Source organism: Lissotriton helveticus, chromosome 4_1, assembly GCF_964261635.1.
Source record: "Lissotriton helveticus chromosome 4_1, aLisHel1.1, whole genome shotgun sequence".
Classification (NCBI taxonomy): domain Eukaryota; kingdom Metazoa; phylum Chordata; class Amphibia; order Caudata; family Salamandridae; genus Lissotriton; species Lissotriton helveticus.
Genome location: NC_136063.1, coordinates 488,355,531 through 488,377,987, shown reverse-complemented (window position 1 = coordinate 488,377,987; position 22,457 = coordinate 488,355,531). Strand labels below are relative to the sequence as shown.

The 22,457-nt window shown below is 44.9% G+C and overlaps 1 protein-coding gene across 1 annotated transcript in view; it reads right to left on the bottom strand.

Annotated features, from left to right (window-relative positions):
* RMDN1 (regulator of microtubule dynamics 1) overlaps positions 1–22,457 on the bottom strand; it is a 325,882-nt gene that overhangs the window by 177,471 nt on the left and 125,954 nt on the right. Inside the window, exon 2 of the mRNA XM_078687071.1 lies at positions 5,420–5,537. Within this exon, the coding sequence (XP_078543197.1) occupies positions 5,420–5,537 (118 nt within the window). The remainder of the gene's footprint in view (positions 1–5,419; positions 5,538–22,457) is intronic.

Below are 22,457 nucleotides of genomic sequence, written 5' to 3'. Positions count from 1 at the left end.
TGTGGAGGCAGTCAGTACAAGGCTGGTGTGACTAGTGTCTTGGGGGGGGTCTGCTCCCTGCACGCACACGTATTTCTCACTTGTGTGCTATCTTGTGCTCTCCTGTGCTCACCTGCGCTCACCTGCGCTCACCTGCGCTCCCTTGTGTGCCCTCTGTGCCCCTGCTTTACCTTCTAGAAAAGGTTTATATCAATTTGTGGAGTTGCAGAGAGGAGCTGCAGAGAGAAGCTGCAGGAAGGAGGAAAGAGGGTGGAGAGCTCGTGGCATTTGTGGACAAGTTGTTATAAGGGGGTTTAGGAGATGCCTTTTAGGTGTCTGCGCTCTGGTTGTTTAAGTTTCCCCTCAGGCCCACTGGACCTGTTGCTTCTCACAGCAGCCCCCCTAAGCTTTTAACAAGCATTTGCAATGCAATAGGTCTCGCAATCGCAACAGTTTGAGCAGTTGGTTTTGCAAATTATATTGTTTTTTACTTATGTTTTTTGTTTGGAGTGGAGAGGATGTATGTTGTTTGTAGTGGAAATATGTGGTTTGAAGTGGAATTGTGAGTTGTGAAATTGTGCGGCCTGTGGTGTATTTGTATAGAGGAATAATGTGGTATGTTGAATAGATATGGGTGAGAGTTGTATAAAATAGATAGAAAGTAAGATTGAGAGGGATAGGTAGTTTGTGTATGAAGTGGTGAATGAATTCTAGATGGAGTAGTAGAAATAGTGTGTGAGCGAGAATGAAGGGGGAGAAGATTATAGATGCATAAAGAGGCTGCGTTTGTGTACGCAAAAGACAGCGAAAGAAATGGAGGCAAGTGTGGGTTTGCAGTTTGGATTTTTCAAAAAGTTATGGTAACGAAACTGTGATGCAATGCAATAGGTCTCGCATTCGCGAGAGTTTGAGCTGTTGGTATTACAAATTATATTGTTTTTTACTTATGTTTTTTGTTTGGAGTGGAGAGGATGTATGTTGTTTGTAGTGGAAATATGTGGTTTGAAGTGGAATTGTGAGTTGTGAAATCGTGTGGTGTATTTGTGTAGTGGAATTATGTGGTATGGTGAATAGATAGGGGTGAGAGTTGTATAAAATAGATAGAAAGTAAGATTGAGAGGGATAGGTGGTTTGTGTATGAAGTGGTGAATGAATTCTAGATAGAGTAGTAGAAATAGTGTGTGAGAGAGAATGAAGGGGGGAGAAGGTTATAGATGCATAAAGAGGCTGCGTTTGTGTACGCACAAGACAGCGAAAGAAATGGAGGCAAGTGTGTGTTTGCAGTTTGGATTTTTCGAAGAGTTATGGTAAAGAAACTGTGCTGAAAGACCTGAAGTGAACCAGTATGACAAAAGTGTGTTCATTGCATGCTTGTGCAGTGGAATTATGTGGATAGTAATTATGTGGTATTAAGTGTAGTGGACTTATGTGTAGTGGTGTTGTGGAGTGGCATGTATTGCATGGGTGTATGTGGTGTGGTGTTAAATTAATTGGGATGATGTGGAATTTTGTGGTGCGAATTGAATGTATGTGGTGTGTAGTGGAATTATGTACTGTGCAGTGGAATGGTGTGCAGTGGAATGAGATTCTGTGGAGTTGAATTGTGTTGCATGGACTTGTGTGGTACTGAGTGGAATTATGCGGCATGGTGCGGAGTGTATTTATGTGGAGTGTTGCTATGCGGAATGGAGTAGATTTATGTGAAGTGTGATAATGTGCTATTGAGCGGAGTATAATTATTCTGTGTGGTTTTGAAATGTGTGGTGTGGCATTGTGTGGCACAGTGTGTAATTATGTGGAGTGCAAATATGGGGCATGTTGCGGAGGTAAATTTTGTTGAGTGAAATTATGTGTTTTGAAGCGTAATTATTTAGGTTGGAGTGTAATTCTGTGTAGTGTAATTACCTGGAGTTGAATTGTGTTGCATGGAGTAATTAAATGATGTGGCATGGAGCGGTATTAAGTGAAGTGGAATTATGTGGCATGGAGCAGAGTGGAAATATGTGAAGTTGAATTTGTTGGGTTGTGATTATGTGGCATGTAGTGGAGTGATGTGGAGTCGAATTGTGTGGTGTGGAATTATGAGGTGTTGAAATGTGTTGTGTAGTGTAAGTATGCTGAGTGCATTTGTGTGGAACTGCGTGGCACTTAATTGAATGGTGCTGCAGGGAGAGGATTCTGTGACTGAACCAAGCAGTAGTAAGTCAAATTACAGGACCACATTATACCAACACCATACAATACTTCGTCACACCATAGCAGACTACGCAACACACCATGTCACACATTGCAAAACCTCATCATATAACGCCACCCATACAACATACAATTCTACACCAGGTCATACTACAACACCAAAAACCACAAACTGTCTCTTTCTCATCACACCAGACTCAGTATTGAACATAAAGAATACTTCATGCAATAATTCATGCCACATTATCTCATATATCACTCCATGTCCTTGTACATTGCAACACATTATACCATACAGCAACAGACCCCACCACAGCATATCATATTTACCCAGCAAACTGATACCTTAGACATGCAATACCATCAAATGCATAAGAAACCATTCAAAAGCACATAACACCACAACACTTAAAATCACCTCATTCTGCACCCAACCATAAGACATCAAAGCATCTAAGACATACCACACAAAACCACACTCTCTCTCTCATCATAGAACGACATGCCACTATCCAAAAACACATCGTCCTACTTAACAAAACACACCACATTACACTATTATACAGCATATACCACCTAATACCATACAAAATAACACAATGCACCATACACTACTACCCCAAATCACACTTCATCATACCGAACTCCACATCATACCGTACTGCACAACATTGAACCACATCATATAACACCAGATAGTACAACAACAACATGCACACCACATCGTGCCACACAAAGCCACAGCAGATCATCTCAAAGAATCTAACATTCCAGCCACATCACACCATCTTACTAAAATCAGAACATCCAGCAATACATCATACTATTTAGTGGCACTTCAAGCATAAAACACTATGTAACTCGACTGGCTTCCGGTTCTCACCAAACTCTCCCTACCACACAAAGCTGTAAACAGATACCTGGAAGATGAGAGGAAGAAAAACAGAACTGATAACTTATGCAAGTTCGCCAATGGAAAGCGGAGTTGTTATTCATTAGTAAATTAAATTAGGAGTATCACAGGATAAACTTTTTGTCTCCTTCATGTGAAGTCCCTGGAATTAATCAATCAAGGTCAGTTTTGTGGCCCCCTTCGTGCAATAGAATCAGAGTGACAAAGAGTCTGGGTGGGAAAGGGTTGGAACTCCGCATTTCACCTACGTCTCTGTGGCTTCACAGAGTTAGTGCGCAAATCCGAGTTTTCGTCTTTACCTTGTACTTGTCGGCAAGAGAAATAAATACATGGATTTGTCATATTCTTACTTTTTGTTAGTCTATCGAACATCTGGGGGCCTGGAAACAGCAGTGTCAGTAAGCTAGAGGGCAAATTTAAAGCGGCAGTACTCCACATTTGACTGCATACTGTTGTAAGTATCCACAGAGGGGGAAAGGGTTAACGGACTTGCACATGCCTCAGCCCAAGTAAACAGAGGCAGGCAACGGGTGGGGGCTGCTGGTGGTGGTGGGGGATCACAGTACGAGGTCCTGGCATCGGCTCTCTGCCATATACTAAGAAACCCACAGCTGCTTTTGTGTTAAGATGGTGGGGTGGAGGGGGTTCTAACATGAGGAGGGAGGGGGATAAAAACAAAGAGGCAGCGACGAAGGGAAAGATAAAGAGGGCATACTATAAATGCAACAAATGCTGTCTAAACATGACGGACGCGGTGCTAATACGGAAGCATAGGGAAATGGAAAAAAAAGTCAGTGGGAACAAACATATTTAAACAAGAAAAGTGTGCCAGTGGCAGAGACCATCAGCTGAGCTCACCAAGTGCCATCATTTGTGAAACTGTACATCAGTATGCACCACTGCTGCTAACGGTGAAGTTGGCAACACCCCGCCATGTGCAACAAAACACCTGGCAAAAATGCAGGAGGGCAGTTGGAACAGGCCGAGCGCTAGAATAGTGCGGGCCGCCCTTATGGTGGTCGAGCCTGTCCCCGGGGGGAAGGAGGAGGGGGGAGCACTCCCACCTCCCCCATTTGCATCCAGTAGGCGCTTACGGCGAGCGTGAACCGGAAGCACTTTAGTGCTTCCGGTTCACACGGGCACACAACAGCGGGGCCAGACCAGTTTAGACTGGCCAGTGCCCAGCACCCCCCCTGTTAAAAGGGGGTGTGGGGAGCAGAACATTCTCTTTTTCTTACGCTCCCCACCATCCCCTAAGGCAGGTAATTGAAATGCGTTGGTCAGGAATGTATTTTGACGTTTCTCTAAAAAAGTTTTTATTACAGATATCTCGGGTGATAGCATTATTGTAAGCTTGATGAGTAGGTACCTGCTAATAATGTCTGTCAGTAACCGGTTTACTATGTTCATTTACATTTTATTGCAGGTATCTAAAGAGATAGACGTAATGTAAATGTGATATGTTTGCTTTGTTCTTTTACTTCATTACAGGTATCCCAGGAGATATTCTATGTGAATGCGATGTTTTGGTGAACTTATAATAAAAGCGTCAATATGTGTAAACTTGTCAAAAGCAGGATCAGTTAGGACAGACTTAGCTAATTGAAGTATGTAATGTTGAATGAATGTCAGTACATATTATTTGATATCAGTTAAAAATGTCGTATTTAATTTAGTGTCTCCGGTCAGGCGGTAAGGTCATGATTGGTAAGCATAGTCTTCGGTCCTTAGCGGTCAAACATGTAACTCCAGGGGCAGTGACAGCCGGTAGGTAGGCGGTCGGGGTGCGGGGGCCGGGGGAGTCTTTCTTCCCAGTGGGCCTGTGGCCACCCCCGCATGCACATGCACATCAGGGCACAAGTATGCAGAGTTTCTGTAGCCCCCGTTATGGAGTTTAAGGCACAGGGCGTAGGGGGGCCCGGTGGAAAGTATCTGTCTGACAAGCTGTACCCCCTGCGCAAGCCGACACCGGTGTAGTAATTTCTCGTAGTTTGCGGGGATCAGGAGGCTGCCAGACATTGACCTTGCCGTAGGCGCTAGAGGGGACACGCAGAAAGTGAATATATGCATTGTTAGATTTACAGTAGGAGTGTCATGTGTATTTACAACTACAAATCCATGACAAGCAATTGATGACTAAAATCCCAAACATAAAGTGTGAATATTTTTAGTGAATTAAGGCCTGCCCCTCACTATTTATAACATAAACTACTACAATTGTTTGTGAAGCTATTGCGTGTAACAAATTCCAGACATAAAAACTTGCATCCAATGCTTATAATGGGAGGCCGCGATTAAAACATGAACATAGCACAGAATCATGTGGGTTACCTGAAACACTGGCATGCACCAGAGCAAACTCCGACAATCCCTGGTAAGCTTCATAGCCTAAACACAACAGTGAGGAGAGCACAAACCCTCTTTTAAAGGAAACCGATTGGCAAAGGACCTGGGGACAAGAGACAAAAAAGTTTCAATATTTGTTCAAACCATACCAGGAGAAGCAAGGTTGTAGATAAAGATAAATACTATGAATCAGCGATAGGATCAGGGTTGATACATTTGATTTCCGTGAAACTTTTATAATAGGCACAGGAGGAACCCTAGAAAACTACAATGCCGGTACGATCGCACTTACGTTATATGATCTCAACGTAATCTTCCAAAGAGCAACTTCCACCACTAGGGTGCCTTGGCACTGCCTTCTACCAAGTTGTGGTAGCCAACAGAAATGTCCATGTTGTACTGAAGTGAATTTAAACAATTCATGATAAATGTGCTTTTCAAAATATGTTTGTATATGGGAACCAAATGCCCCTAACATTCTTCTGGAAGACTGTGATACCACATCCTGACAGTTTGGGTACACACATCCACTTCTATTTAAGTGTTGCCAACGAAAAAGAATAGGAGCCGAAATTAACCTGTAGAAAGAAGCAAATAAATGTGTGGGGAACGTACTTAATGATGGACAATTTGGTCTGTATCATATCATTGCCTATGATGTACATTTTATGATTCTTGAGCGGTGTTAATTGTGAAATGGGATAGGGTCAAAAATTGCTTCTACCCCCATAGAATAATTTGAAGCCAATCCCAGTCCTTAACAGCCGTCTGTCTATCCAGGCCACTTTCACTTCTCAGCGAAAATCTTGCACAGAACTGCAGAGATTTTATTGATTATATAAACAAGAATATCCAGTAGCTCCGATTAGAACGTATTGAAACGCCGGGCCAGTGGATTCAATTCATAGGCTTGTGTGATTTATTTCACAATATTTTGAAATATTCCATAAGATACAGCAACATTCAAATCATGTCAAACATTAGGGCAACACAAAGTAATGACGTTTTTCAACACATGAATTACATAGATAAATAACACATATAAACAATTAGTTACAAATGTGTATAATACATCAGCATGTTTTGTACTGTTCAAGAAACAAAAAAGGTAATACAAGCACCAGTCCATGAATCAAAAATAGCAATCAGGCGGAGTGGCAAGTCGAAACTTGCATACCACTGCAATATCTCCTGCCTGCATGCACAGCTCTGGGGGATCGTTGTATCAGATTTGGGGCAACATGGGAGGGAAATTAATTAGACTTTCTCCCTAAGTTACACTGTCTCCCGATGAGGAAAAGAGCTATCTTTAAGATGCTCTGTGTGGTCTTCAGAGCACTACAGGGGAAAGGCCCGGCCTACCTTAGAAACAAACTTAGGTGGTATCAACCGACTAGACAATTGACATCCAGCAATACCAACCTTCTGTGCACCCAGAAAATACGGAGGGCTCGTAATGGCGGTAGAGTCTTTTCCTATCTGGCGGCGAACCATTGGAATATGCTGTCACAGAACATCAGGTCCTGCGGTGAGCTAACCAACTTCAAGAGACTTTTAAAGACATGGCTCTTCTAGATATGCATCCCCATCTATCTCCCTTTCGTATAGTGCCGAGAGATCCCCTCGGGGATGATTCACCTGCGCTCTATTAATCCACAAAGTAAAGTAAAGTAAGCCCCATGGTTAACTTTTCCCAGACGCTGTCGTCAACGCATTTCCAACCCCGTAACCATTAAGGGGTTTTTATCAGGACTTGGACGTGGTGGTGTCTATTGGGGAAAATCAGAAAAGACAAGACGTGTGTTACTAGCACCTACCAATTTAATTGTGGTGTGTTAGTTTTCCACTGTTATGCCTGGCACATAAAGAAAAGTTCATTCTGATACATAGTTGAAATGCCTGTTTAAAGAAAGTACGAATGCATTACACCCTCCATTGAAAGGTCCATGTTTTTAGTGTTTGAGCGCGATACACTGTTACTTTAACATTTGGACTAAACTAACGCAGAGTGAGTCGAACATGGATCGTAAGTGAAACTATGTCAAACTAAAACCTTGCAGCTTCGGACTTCTCATTTAACCCTTTGTGTACTGTGTCAAATTTTAAAATAAGGTATGCTTCTTTCTGTAATAGCAAGCTTTCAGTATCTCCTCCTTGAGGAATGGGTAGAATCGAACAGAGGATGGCCCACTTAGTCTTTATCAGTGTGAGCTTTATCAACAAAGTGGCTCACCATAGGGGCCGTCAATGTTTTGTTTTTTGATGCGTGATCGATGTTGTACAATTCTTTGTTTCACCTCTTGGTTGGTTTTGCCTATATAAATCTTTGGACATGGACATTGTATATCATACACTACATTACGAGTTTTGCAGTTGGTAATTTTGTTGTGTTGCCAATTAGTCTGGCTATCGGAGAAGATGTTACCTTCAATGGTCATACTGCAAACAGAGCAATTCCCACACTTGTGGTGTCCTTGTGCTGGGTTGAGATTCAACATGAAGCGAAGAGTGTCCGTGCATCTGCTTTCTGAATCTGTTGCTTGCACAATTTGTTGCCCAATGCTGCGGTTCTTTTTAAGGGCAAATAGCGGTTGGCCTATGTTTTTTATAGAGCCGTCAATTAAGTGCCAATTGCTTTTCATGATCTTTTTCAAGGAGTTAGTGTATAGTCTGAAGGTGGTTACGCAGACCAAACGGTCCATTGGTGGTTTCTGCTTCTTGACTAGTAGGTGTTCTCGAGGGGTATACCAGGCTGGTTTCATTGAATGCTTTAAGAGTTTTTGGGATATCCTCTCTCTCTTAACTTTGCAGTAAGAGCTTCCGCATGAAGCTCAAAGACCTCTCTTCTTGTGCATCACTCCTTTCTGCTCTGTTCCTACTTCCAGGAATGAAAAATAAAAGACATCACAAGTCTCCTTAAAATACTGTACAAATAAATTCACATCTTGCACGCTGTGATGCATTTAAAAATGGATGCTGTTACAAGACTAAAGTATTTTGATGACCTGCTGCATTAAGTACAAAGCAGCAAAGAATAGTATCTCATACAACCTGTTTTAAAAAACTGAACACCTCTAGAGGCCAGCAGAATGAGTCAGGGCATCGCCAGACTGCTAGGCCAGAAATACCAAAAATTATTTTTAAGAAATTTTAAAAAATCAGCAGCAAGCATGAGTTAAGAATTGTGAACAACATGCTAATGCATATTATGCTCACCAGAGGATGCATGCAGTTCAGAAAAGAACTAAAGACACCATCTCTTCAGAGAGCACGCATGGATGTGGAATTCCTATAGCCTTTACGCCCAGGACATATTGTTTGGGGTCAAGGGCAACAAGTTCTAAGGTGTATTTTGTCCTTGGGACAAGTAGGCCCAACCCCCTGCAGCACAAACCTTTTGGCTGCCAGTTTGCAGTACTACATTAAGAATCAGGGAAGGGTACTGTCTGTAGTTAAGTTAATATTTGTGTGCATGTGTAAATGCTGTTCAAACTTGTATTTATGGTTCATTAATTGAAAGACCTTATTATTAGGGTGAGCGCTCTAAGTAAATGTACGTTCTGACAGCACTACTGACAGTGGTTCCAGTATGAAAATGTGTACACACGATTTCAAAGTTTAGCAACATAAGGCTATGCATGATGCTCACAGAATGCTCTGATTAGATGCAAATATTTGCAGAAGCTTGAAAGCAAGATTAATGTTTCTTTGCTTTCAATATAAAATGTTCCTAAAAAATGAAAGTAGGGAAAAAAACATTTTGCTAAACTACTGTAAAATTTCAGGTACCATTTCTTTGCAGCATCATTTAGTAAAATGTGTTGATGCATGCTATTTCCCAAAAATATTCATATTGGAAAATTTGTGTAGCTAGTTTTAATAAGATTATGGGAAACAAAAATAAACAAGCCTTGGCAAAGCCAGTAGGTCTGACCTTGGTGGTCAGCTTTTTAGTTTTGGCAATGCGTGACTTGCTTTGGCATGGCTTTTGTAAAACCTTATTAATGTGAGAGCTGCCGGGCCCTCACCATTATAACAAACATTGGCAAAAGCAAAAATAGTTTTTGGTCTAAAAAAAAGCACACACTGCTACTGGCACTGTACAAAACTACTTTGTGTACTGATATGCTCCTTGAGAAAGAGCAGAATGCGGTCACTCACTGTGAAGCCAGCCGATTCAGAGAGAGAGAATTTCAATAAACACAAAAGGTCATGGTTAACGCCAGACCAAATTAAGGGCCCAATTATTAAAGAAAGTCTCAAAAGTGCACCTTTGGTATATGACTTTCGTGAATTCACAAGAACTTCCTTCTACAAAATATTTGTTAACTGCATTTTAGCATGAGCAAATATGCATGTGTAGATTTGCTCATGTGAAAACCTGGATGTTTGAAAGTTCATTATCCCTCCAACTACTTTTTTCCCAACTCCGAAAGAAGGTTTACGTCTGCCACTCTCAGGAGTAAATGTCCAACATTTCTCAGTATGGGAAAGATTAGAGAAGATTTGCCGAAAACCCTTAAAACATGCAAGTTAGTAGGTTTGCACAGACTCAAAAGGGCATTCCAACCCTGGAACGACTGCTTACCACCATCTTCAGTCCCAGTATGTAGATCTGCGGAAACGTGGCAACATAAAATGATTACTAGTATTCAAACACTACTATGGTATTTGCCCTGGCATAATCAGAGAGGCTATATAAATGTTAAATGTCGTATACTTGTAAAGCGCACAGCTGCCTCAGCAAAGGGGCGTCCCTGCGCTGTATACCGCTAGGGAACCCGTCCTGGCTTTCCCTGTGGGCTGGTCCCTACTGGGAATCCCCAAGGTGGAGCCAGGCATCCCCGGCGTTGATGGGGCCGTTGTGGAGATTAGGCAAGCTAATGCCCAGAGTTGCTGAGTGGGACTCCAGGTTAGAGTAGGCACCGAGGCGAGAATTGTCGAGTCCGCTGACTCCGAGCTCTTATATAAGGAGATTGCTGCCATAATTTGTGGCAGCACTACATGGCACCAAATGGACAAGTGTATTTTGTTACAGGACAAGTAGATTTATGAAGCAACCTGCCCCATGGACAAGTAGATATTTTAATAAATTCCACACCCCTGAGCACGTAGTCGTTATTCAGGTTCAAACTTCTTGCAGTCCCAAACAGCTAAGACGCCACATTTTCCCTCCCCGCCTGATGAATGAGTGAAATAAATTAGTTTAGAAAGCATGCAATTACATAAGAAAAAGGTGTCCTGATTTACATAATCTCAAATCGGTTCACTAAGTTCCTAATTTATACAAAGAACTCTGCGGCAGCCAAGGTATGTTTGTCGAGTTTTGATTTCTCCTATAACTGACATTTAAGTCGTGGCAGTACAATCCCAACAAGGTCCATGGTTGTTCCAGAAAAGATGGGGATATGGAATCAATACAGACTATTCAAGTAGTAGTAGTACAAAGCTTTATTATGATATGAAATATCTTAAAAAGCACATTGGCGGAGGAGCCAAGATGGCGACCGGAGCGGACGTGTAGTCGCCCGGCTCCGCCGGCCCTTGAATTCCGCACCGAAATCCTGATATCCTTCCTGGTTGAATCCGGCGGCGGAATGCGAATGAGGATGTGCTGAGTGCACCGATCCCATTTTCGACCTTCTAGCGCGCTCGGGTGCTGGGGAAACTTGAGGTGCAGCTCCCGCCCCGGACCCTCGCTTACATGGCCGCTCGTCGTCGGCTCCTGGAGGCTCGGAGATGGTCCGCTCAGCTGTATAGCGCAGATGACTCAGTGGCGGCGCCTTTTCATCTACAGCAATCACCACCGCACTGACGCTGACGTCCATTGCAGACTCCGCTTGTACTGAGACGGCCGAGTTGAGCAGCCCGTGGACGGTGTTTTTGCTCAGAGGGGAAGATGAGCGACACATGGTGCCGGGCGACCTAGCTCAGCGCAAACTTTTGACTTTTTTCTCCGTTGCCCGGCCCGGTCCATGACGGCTTGTGGGAGGTGTGCTGGATTTGCTTTCGGCGCTAGTGGTCTCGAGGTCTCTAGGAGATGCTCGCCTATGCTGCGCCCTCCCCAGATTCACTATCGTGTGCCGGCGCCATGGCTCCCTTTGTTCTGCCGCGGCTGGGGAGGACTCCCTCATTCCTGTCCGTGGACAGCCGTGCCCTGCCAGTGCGGTACACCGACTTGCGAGCACCGGCGCTGGAGCCTGCCTCGAGGGAACTGCTACCTGCACTGTCCCATGGGTCTATCCTGGCCGCCCTCCGTGATCTCCGTTCAGAGATGTTTGATGGCTTCCAAGCGCTGTGTGCTCACCTGGACGCCATGAGGTTTACCGGGACTCGCGAACGCAGCGCCGGCCTTCAGCTGAGTGTGTGTCTACCTTTGCCAATCCACGATGCTACACTGTTGTCCTGTGCCTGTGCTGATACTAAACTTGCGGATTCCTCACCCGGGGCCGATGACTGGCGGCCCTCTGATCCTGAGACTGTTACATTGTTTCCCCCTTCCTCCGGGCTTGACTTCTTGATGCCTGCACCGCCGAGTTTACTTGGGGACTCAACTGAGCGACTTTTACCCTACGTGTCGACTTTTATTTGGTGGCCTTCATCCCTCTCCCCGTGGAATTCCTGCCCTTCGGATGCCATTACGGAACTGACTATTGCGGACAAAGGACCTTATGCGGATGGCCGGTGGCCATTTTGTGATCCTGTTTCGTCTTCTTCTTTTAGGCAGCCATGTTATCCTGATGAGCGCGGGGGGAGGGGCTCTCCTGTGGTAATCTGCGTTAGGCTACATCCACGATCGGGTCAGGGTTAAGCTACTCTCTCGCTGCTAACTGCTTTTGCTAGCTAAAGGGGATGGGGTTAGACCTGGCTAACGTGTTTACTGGGCACATATTGCACGATGTTTCTATACTACTGCATTGTATGATCACTTGATTCTGTATTGATGCTTGCCTTCTTTCTTTGTTTTATCTGGGGCGGTGTCTTGTTTGGGTATGCGCTTGAGGTCAGGCCAGGGGGTGGAGTGATCTTCTTTGTGTTAATTGTGCTGAGAGATGGGTGGGGGCCCGGGAGGGATCGCTTTCACGACGCGTGCTGCAACGATTTTTGTGTCTCTCCCTACCTTTTTATGCCTTTTTCTCTTTTGATGCTCTGATTTTGTTGTCGTGGGTAGGGAGGAGTTTTAATGGCCGGGGAGTTCGGGTGATTTAGGATTTAGACTGTGGCCCTCCTCCAATATTAGGGGATTCTTTTTCCATCTCTTTCTTTCTTCTCTATATTTCGGGTTCATTGGGCGACAGACACGCTGGCGGGGGGGGTAGGCCGTGGCCTCCGCATTGTTGTAGGGTGGGGGGAGGGGGTTTTCATTTCATATCTTCTTTCTATGGCCTTCTATTTTCTGCGCTTTTCTTTCCCTTTTTCTGTCCTGGGTCCGGTGCGCCGGTTAGTGGGAGTGGGTGGCACTGTGCATGGCGTGTACTTTTCAGTTTACTCTCCTATTGTTTTGTCTTGATCCGCCATGATGTTTTTAGATGCTGGCTTCTACGGTTAATATCATACTATGCTGTTTACCTGCTCCTGATGTGAAGTGATGATACGGACTCAGTACTCCTTGATCTCTATTCTTCACTGTTTATGTTTACATTATAAACATTTAAAATTAACCTTCACTGCTCCGGTTTCCCGAGTGGCACATATCGTTTTTGGAGTTCCTCCTTGATTGTTTCTATTTATTCTGGTGCCGCTGGGACCTTGTATTGTTCGCTATGGTGCTGAAAGTCTTGTGGCCGGCCTGATGGTTGTGGGCCCGTATTTGTTGTTGTTTTGCACAATAAAGGTTTTAAAAAAAAAAAAAAAAAAAAAAAAAAAAAAAAAGCACATTGGCAGTTAAAAATACAATTCATTTTTAAAAGACATTGAATAACCCTATAACAAAGATAAAACAGTAAAAAATCATTAAACCAATTGCAGCTTTGGAGACAGTTAAAAAGTAGTCGCCCTGTAACATTATCTCAGGTCTTTCAGTCTGATCACCCACGCCCAACTAAGGAATTTAGCCACCCCACAGGCTAGGGTGGTGTTAGGATCTGTCTGCAAAATTCTGAGGGCAGACGAATGGTCCTTGTTCTCAAGCTGGCGGCAAACAGTTTTTAATCATTTCGACCTAGGTTTATTATAAGCGCGACATACAAAGAAAAAGTGTGGTATGGTTTCAGGTGTATCGGAACAGAACGGGCAATCAGGTGTTTGGTTGGGTGGTTTCCACTTGCAGGTGCGTTCACGAACCAGAAGAGTTCCCAGCCTAAACTGGATGTAGAGTGCCCCATCTCGGGGTTTCCTAATGAAATCCAGGTAGGGTTCAAGACGATGTACTATCTTGTGTAGACTGAACTCATCTGTCAACCTGCCCAAGTTGATATCTCTAGAATCTTGGGCATCAACCCATAACCAATAAGCTCTCTCAATTTCCAGTTTTGACACCGATACACCTGACTCCCATGCAATATTAAAACCAATAGCCAATAAAAGCTTCTTAACCCTAGAAAGCCAGACAATTTTATGGGACCCCTGCATATTCATGACTTCTCTAAGGCCATCTGCATAGCTAGATAGCTCGGGTGTACGCCACAGACGGGCCCAATAGAGAAGCGGGCGCAAGATAATAAGATCTTTAATTGATCGGCGACCCATATCGCACTGAAGTGGTTTGCTTGGAGTACCCCTAGGTAATGAAACGAGCTCTCTAAAAAACTTGTTTTCAGCCTTAACAAGGGGATCAACATTGTTGAGACCCCAGAGCTCAGCTCCGTACAGTGCGCTACCTACTGCTTTTGCTGCATAAATCTCCAATGCAGGTGCTATGGGTCTGGATGTTGAGGCTCTATGTTCCCTCCCAATGACTCCCAGAACACGCTTGTGGTTCAAGGCCATTTTCTCAATGTGTGGGTGCCATTTCAATTGATCAGATATCCTTATCCCTAGGTAGTCGAATATTTTAACACGCTCTACGGGTACCTCGTCAAGTGTAAGCGTACAGTTGGCTTTCCTGCTAGGATTAAAATAAAGGAGCTTGGTTTTGGTTGTATTAATTACCAAGCCCCTTAAGTTACAAAATGTACAAAAGCGATCTAAACGTTTCTGGAGCCCCGATGGTGTTTTGGATACCAATAGCGTATCGTCCGCAAAGAGCATAGCAGGGACTTTGACACCAGCCAGGGTAGGGGCGTCAGCATCAATATCAGACAGAAAGGAGACAACCCCATTAACAAACAGCGAAAAGAGGTCGGCGCCAGGACGCATCCTTGGCGGACACCTCTATTTACCCGGATTTTGTCAGTTTTCTGCTCCTGTGTACCCCACCGGATACATGCATAATTTCCATCATGCATACGGGCCAATAAATTCAGAATGGGCAGGGGGAACCCCATCTCCCGCAATACCGTCCACAGGCGCTCTCTGGGAACCAGGTCAAAGGCGGTCTTTAAGTCAATAAAGGCCAAATACAGACCGCCCTTGCCAATGGTTACTATCTTCCAGTGCAACAAAACCAGCCTAAATGCCTGGTCTACAGTGCTTGTGCACGCCCTAAAACCTGCCTGGAATTGGGAGATGATGTTGTTCTCCTTTGCCCATGAAAGGATCCTCTCCAGAAGGACCCTGCCAACCACCTTCTGGCCAGCATCAATGAGGCTGATTGGACGATAGTTGGCTGGGTCTCCTCTTGGTCCCTTCTTATAAATTGGGATCACCTCGGCCCCTTTCCAGGAACTCGGAACCGGAGACCCCTGAAGGAGGGCATTAATCAAAAGGGAGAAGAACTTAGCCCATTGTTCGATATTGGCACGGAATAAATCGCCTGGAATGCCATCCCGGCCCGGTGCCTTCCCTGATACAATTTCATTAATGGCTGCCTCGACCTCTTTTTGCCCTACAGGATCAGCGAAGGACCAAGTGTTTAACATGGGTGAAGTTTCATGTCAGAGGGGCCCACTATTGTCTATTACCCCTACCCCTTCATATAGACTACTAAAGTGGTCAAACCATTCCCCATCAGTAATGTGATTGGGTATTGGTTCGGTGTCGCCACCGTAAGAGCTTCTGACCAAAGCTCAAAACCGCTCACTGTTTTTAGACTGACTAGCCAACTTTAGCTCCTCCCAATGGGAGTCATCCCAGCCCCTCTTTGGCACCAATAGAGCTCGCCTATACTGGGATCTGGCTAAGCGAACCTCAACAGCATCACGAGTTTTAATGGCAGATACCAATTTAGATTTTGCCCCCCTACAGTCCTGATTATACCACTTAGCTGCAGGTTTCCTGCTCCTGGGTTGGCTTGTTCCCGGGTGTCAAGGAGAAGAGCCCCCATCATATCAATTGTTTCAGCATAGATCTCATCAGCCTGACAGGGTCCCAATTCATTGATGCAAATTAAGGAGAGCTTCTCAGTCTGGACTCTTACAATCTCCTCTAGGGCACTGGTTTTTTGTTAATCTATGATGAATTTTTGCCATGTTATGAATCTTCTACAATTGGAAGGTATTATTTCCCTGGTCAGCATCCTCGGTCTACTATTAGACTGGGGCTTCCCATTAAACAACTGATTCCGCATGCAAAGGGACAAGGGATTATGGTCGCTATGGATAGATGGGATGACAGTCATGTCACTAACATATTTCCATAGCCTCTTGTCAACCAAGATGTAATCAATTCTGCTAGGGCAGGAAACCCTATTGTAAGTGTGAACTCCCGAAAAATCAGATGGCGTACGCCCGTTAACAGCTACTAAAGCATGCTCCATTATTAGGTCATTCATTTGAATGACAATCGGTGTCCATTTTGTAATTGGCACGATCGTCAGTTGCAGTATGCCCCATCTAGCATCCTCATCATGAAATCCTCCAGCACCATCCACAGCCAGCGGTTCGAAAGTACAGTTAAAATCGCCGGCAATTAGAGACAGGGAGTCAGTGGGGCAACTTAGGAGTAAGTCTGCTAGCGCAGAAATGGTCGGAGATTTAGCCCCCCCTTGCAAACCTCTGGCATAAATATTAAAAAGCTCCAGGGTCACTGTAGCCTGAGGATCCCTAATCGTTAGCCTCATCAGGTTCATTGATGTACTGTGGTGGTGGGTAATTTTACAGTTTAGCGCAATTTTGACCCAAATTAACAGGCCGCCCGACCGGCGACCCAGCCCAGAACAGATAGCTGGTACATAAAAGGAAGAATAGCCAGACTTATACATTGGCTCAAGGCACCAGGTTTCCTGGAAAATGCACAAGTCATATTTATCAATGAGGTTGTTCCAATCAGGAAGCAGTACTTTTTTGCGCAAGCCCGCTACGTTCCATGAAATAATGTTAAGGTTACCATTATAACCATTAGTGGGAACGGCATCAACATGTAGCGAGACTAACCCCTGGACAAAGCCATTGTCGCTGCCCACAGTTGAAGTCAAACGGCAAGCCAATACAGGCACTATAGGCTCAGTGAGCCCGTCATTGCCATTTCCCACTAGAACTGTAGAATCCAGAGAGGTCATCAGGCCCAACAAGTGATCTGAACCTTGGACATTATCTTTATTACCCCCATAAGTTAGGGTAGCCAGGGTTGGGAGTGGAGTGTCATAAGGTTCTGGTAACCTGAGATGACTACTTTCAGTGGTTCCAATGGGGACAATTGAAACAGGAGAAACCCCTACCTGTACCGGAAGTCAATCAACAGCTTCCAGCCCGCTGTACCGGTTTTGGTGGGGGATAAAAGGTGGGACAAACTGGGGGCCTAACCAACCTCCGCAGTTCCGGTTAGCCCCAGGGTTGAATCTCCCAACTCTCCGTTGTATTAGAGTCCAACCGTCATCTGCGGGAGGAGGAAAACCGGAGGGATAAAAATAGGACAGTGGCAGTGCTAGAATGGAAGTATCTGGACCATGACTTTTCCAGTTGCAAATGTGTCCCACTGTCCTTGGATCATCAAAGCTAACTAAAACACAGTCTCCCCTAATGTCCTTGTCTGAGTGACCCATCCATGAGACCCTTTTGACCATCAATATTCTACTCACGATATGCATAGGTAGCGGCCTAAATTTATTAAGCCAGGCCACAACCTTGTTGCGTAATGATGCATATGATTCATGGTCACCTTTTTCCAGAACTGGTATTCCTGCTAGAACTACCAGATAAGGACTTACTTCCGGGGGAAGATCAATATTAATTCCTGCACTAGCAGGTAGTTCCTTCGAAGACCCATCACCCAAATTTGTTCGAGGCTTTTTACTCTGAGTTACGGCTGGAACCATTGCTTGTAAATTAGGAGAGGGAGCAGCTGTAACCAAAATGTCCAAAGACTTGGGTAGCGGGATTATGGGATGATTAACAGCTCCCACTCCCGAGGGATTAGAAGAAGGGACCTCAGCCCTAGGTTCCTTCGCCTTTATCCGTGAATCAGCCTTACAAGAGGACACAGTGACAATCCTATCTAATTTTTCCTCAATCTTGGTTAACCTCTCAAGAACTGGGGGGAGAAGAAGTCTAAATAGGTCTCCTATCTTGTTAATGATGGGGTCCTCCTCATCGAGCCCATTAGGTACCTCACTTTCTGACCCGTTAGCCTCCGCGGACAATCTCACAGGAGTCATAATTACATGGGGAGTGTGGACGATTGCCTTGGTAGTCTTGGGGGCCTGCCCTTTGTCAATTGGAACTTTTCCCTTACGTTTGGTTGCTTTTTCCAGCTTTTGTACATTGGTAGTGACCAGAGGTTGTTTGGTTTTTGGGATAGCCCCTTGACGCCTTTCCCGAAGATGTCTAGTGTTGTGCTCCTTGGCGGGACTGGGCTCTGTTAATGGTACGTGGGGGGTTATCAGAAGCAAATCGGAGGCCGTGGTTTGGTTCCCGTCAGAAAGATTGTCAATGTCACAGGCCAGCGAGTCAGAAATTAAAGAAACCAGTGGGGGAAGTACGTCATGGTTAGAAGGACTATAGTGGTTAGCCGGAGTCCTGGCACTGGCTATTTGACCCATTGAAGATCTTCTAGCAAGTGCCAGATCCTGAGAGACCCGCCTCTCCATAATTGTAATACTCTGGTCAATGGCAGAATTCATCCTAGTGATGAATTTGTCCATGGAACCTATCAGATTTACACTCGCAATCTTACTACTAGCTTCCTTAGCTGCCATTTGCAAATATATCACAACAATAATACAATTACGAGGGTACACTGTACAGACAATAAGAATCACCCACCCGATGCTGGGATGTAAGGGGGGTGGCTCGCCCCGCCCTTGTACTAGCTTGAACGGGCTTAAACGGGCCCCCCTTGGCCCGGGCTTTGCCCGGCGTCCGCCCGCGCGCGTCCCGCGTGCGCGTGTGATTATCAGCCTAAATGAGTGATGCTAGAGGGCGGGGCAGGAAGAGGACCCAGGTGCGGCCGGTGTCTATGGCGCCGTGCTACCTGGTCCTCGCAGTCCCGCGGGTGTTAGCAGCAAATGCCCAGAGACAGCAGAGTTCGCCTGTGGCTGTCGGCGTCCCAAGGAAACAGCAGAGTCCCAGCAAAGTGAGTCCAATCACCTCGAGCGGCACCCGCGAAGCGGGGCCCGCCAGGCGCTATAAAGTACTGGGGGAGGGAAGAGGACCCAGGTGCGGCCGGTGTCTATGGCGCTGTGCTACCTGGTCCTCGCAGTCCCGCGGGTGTCAGCAGCAAATTCCCAGAGTCAGCAGAGTTCGCCTGTGGCTGTCGGCGTCCCAAGGAATCAGCAGAGTCCCAGCAAAGTGAGTCCAATCACCTCGAGCGGCACCCGCGAAGCAGGGCCCGCCAGGCGCTATGAAGTACTGGGGGCGGGGCGGGAAGAGGACCCAGGTGCGGCCGGTGTCTATGGCGCTGTGCTACCTGGTCCTCGCAGTCCCGGGGGTGTCAGCAGCAAATGCCCAGAGTCAGCAGAGTTCGCCTGTGGCTGTCGGCGTCCAAAGGAAACAGCAGAGTCCCAGCAAAGTGAGTCCAATCACCTCGAGCGGCATACAGACTATTGCTTTCACTGACAGTCAGCTTGACAAAGGGGAAGTATGTCAAGAGCTAGCAGTTTACTAAGGGAATAAATTGATAAAACAAAGCACAAGAGGAAATCAATTAATTACTACATTGACACGGCACAGTCGTGAACTGATCAGACTGGTGTGGGAAAAAGATAATGAAATAAGCAACATAAGAGATGGTGCAAAAAATAGACGAGGGCAAACAGTGTGTAAAGAACAGCATTTCGGCTTCAGGAATAAAATGTACGCACAAGAGGCAAACTAAGTGTTTCATATAACAAGCGGGGCAGTGACAAGCAAGAGGGGTATCAAAGTATGTGATTTTTTTGGGGGATAACACCATATTGGGTTAATAGATGACTCAATGTTATGGGAAAGTATTTCTAATGCCGGGCTTTTCTAGATAGGGATACCTTCTAGATAATCTTGTTTAATTGCCAGTGCTCTGAAATGGTATTGGTAACGCCAGAGATTTACAAAACATCTAATAAATAAATACATTTCACTGAAGATTGGCCTCCAAGCAGAGTTGCACACAATTTACTCACCGAGGCCGGATAACCTGTAACTCGTCAGTCTACTGGTGAAATGCAATTATTTCAAAACAAACGTGACATCCGCTTTAAAAAGGTGCTGGTTAGTCAATCTAAAAACATGTGATTTGTCCCCATATATGATGAAAATAAACAAAACACTTCGGATACATTATACATGTTGCAACACAAATATTGGCAAAGCATAACTACATCATGTTTTAAAAGATGTGTGCAACGAATAATCATGTCAATAAAAATAAACGCGAATTAAATATTACTTAATAAAACAATGAATACAATTATGACACAATGAATATGAATTGTAAATGGACCTGTACATAGAACAATGTCAACCAAGTGATTTCACGTGCAAACTGGTGGGGGTAGCTACACCTTGGATTCTGACATCACGTGGGCAGTGAGGTATAGGGGGGCAAGCTGACTGCATATGGCAGCCAGGTGAGTTCCGCACTGGATCGGACAGCGCACACTGCAGCCGGAGGGTAAGCAGCAGCCCTGAGGGAACATGAACAGCAGCACTGTCAGTCGAGACACTGCCAACAGCAGGTTAAGGGTCAGCCAGTGCTCAGGGCTGCACCGAGGCAGGCAGTGACCATGTGAGATAAGTGTACCTCTGCCTTGCAGAGCGAGCTTCAGTTATTCCCAACGTGCACCCCTCTGAGATCCTGGCTATGCAGCTCAAGTGTTCACAATGCATGCAAGTGTAAGAGTTGGCAATATTTTGCGCTAAAACTGGGTGGGGGAGGGGATGTCACAACAGGCATCTCCTTTCGAGCGATGACTACAAACACAAAAAATAATAGCAGTGGTGACCCATGGAGTGAAACGTAGCTTATAAAATATCAATTTAATATACCCATGCAGAGGCACAAAAGCAAACCAAACCTTCCGTGCATTTCTACACTGTGTCCTTTGAGCCATGCTCGGTCCCGCAGGCAAAACGCAGTGGGAGTGAACATTACAGATAGTAACCTGCCCCACGAGGAATGCAGCCGCCACCCTGCGCGCCGCTGCTTGCTCCTGCATTACAAAAGAGGTGGGACATTCACCTGCCTTTAGCCATTTGTGTGCTTTCATTATTGAAAGACAAACGCAAAAGCCAACCCAATGCGTGGGGAGAGTCAGACCCACACAGAGCAGTTACAAGAAGTCTCGCAGAGCAGAACATGTGCTCTGCGCTAGGCTCTACCTAAAAAAAATATTCCTGGAGTAAAGTACATACAGAGTAGAATCTACCAGCTTAGTTATCTCTGGAACACTATCCATATGGTGCAAGGCATGAATTCCCGCTACCGCTTTTGTGACCAGTGAGATGAGAAATAAAAATGGCATTGACAGGGCAACGGGAGAGAAGAGGTAGCATCTGCTACTACTGGGCACCCCGACACATCCATTTGTTTCAACCCTGGGGTAACATTACTATGAACCCCCAAAATTATACGGAACAGCCATAAAGATGTATGTAGATTCATTGGACTTTCACTAACATCCATGTCCTGACCGTCTAGCCTTATTTTGTATTGTATCGTAATTGCATTTATAGAGCGCTTACTACCCCTGACGAGGTGTTGAAGCGCTTTTGTGTAGCAAGGACATACCTATTATAGCTTACATTAAGATGTATGCACCTCGAGTTACCCTTCCTTATACCAGCCAGAATTTGGACAATTGCAGAAGGTAACTATGTATACTACATGAAATCCTGTAATAACGGTATAGAACCTGGTGATTAATTTTGTTACTACAGTCTATTTGAGACATCACAAATCCCACATTGACATAGCTACTCTACCATAGGGATAAGCTAGCCCCAGCCTTTCATTATAAGGATATTGGAAGTCACTGAGAAGTTACATGACCATATTGAGGAATGAGGCCAAAGGCCAAGTTCCTTTACAAGGTCATGGAACTCCAAAGTGACTTGTAATATCCTTATAAATTACGGAAGAGGGCACGTTGCTTCGTATAATACACGGCAACGCCATCACTATGGCATTTCCCGGCCTCACATTTCGAAGCATATGATTAATTCAGGAAGAAGTTAATTTGGTATATACAAAAATATATGTACAACTATAGTTCAAGGGATCTTTTTGGAAAACATGTTATGTTCTTAAGTCAGAAGTTACGTGTAATAAAACAATTATAGACAGACTTTATACACGGACTGCAGGCATCCATGTCTTATACGTTTCCACACTTTTGTTGTGACATCACAATTTCCCTGCAAGTGCCAGATGACATAGTATAAGTCAGGTTTTAATCAGAAATTCAAATGTAGTTTAAAGAATGAAAGACATTGTGGCTTTTCGGACTTTTCTCCTAATATATACTTCACTGAAAATGTAGTGTTCATACTACCAGGAAGGGAATGATGGCGATATGTTTATCGGTTTGACTGCTGAAGTTCATTACCTGAAAGCAGATCAGCCTCACTGTCAT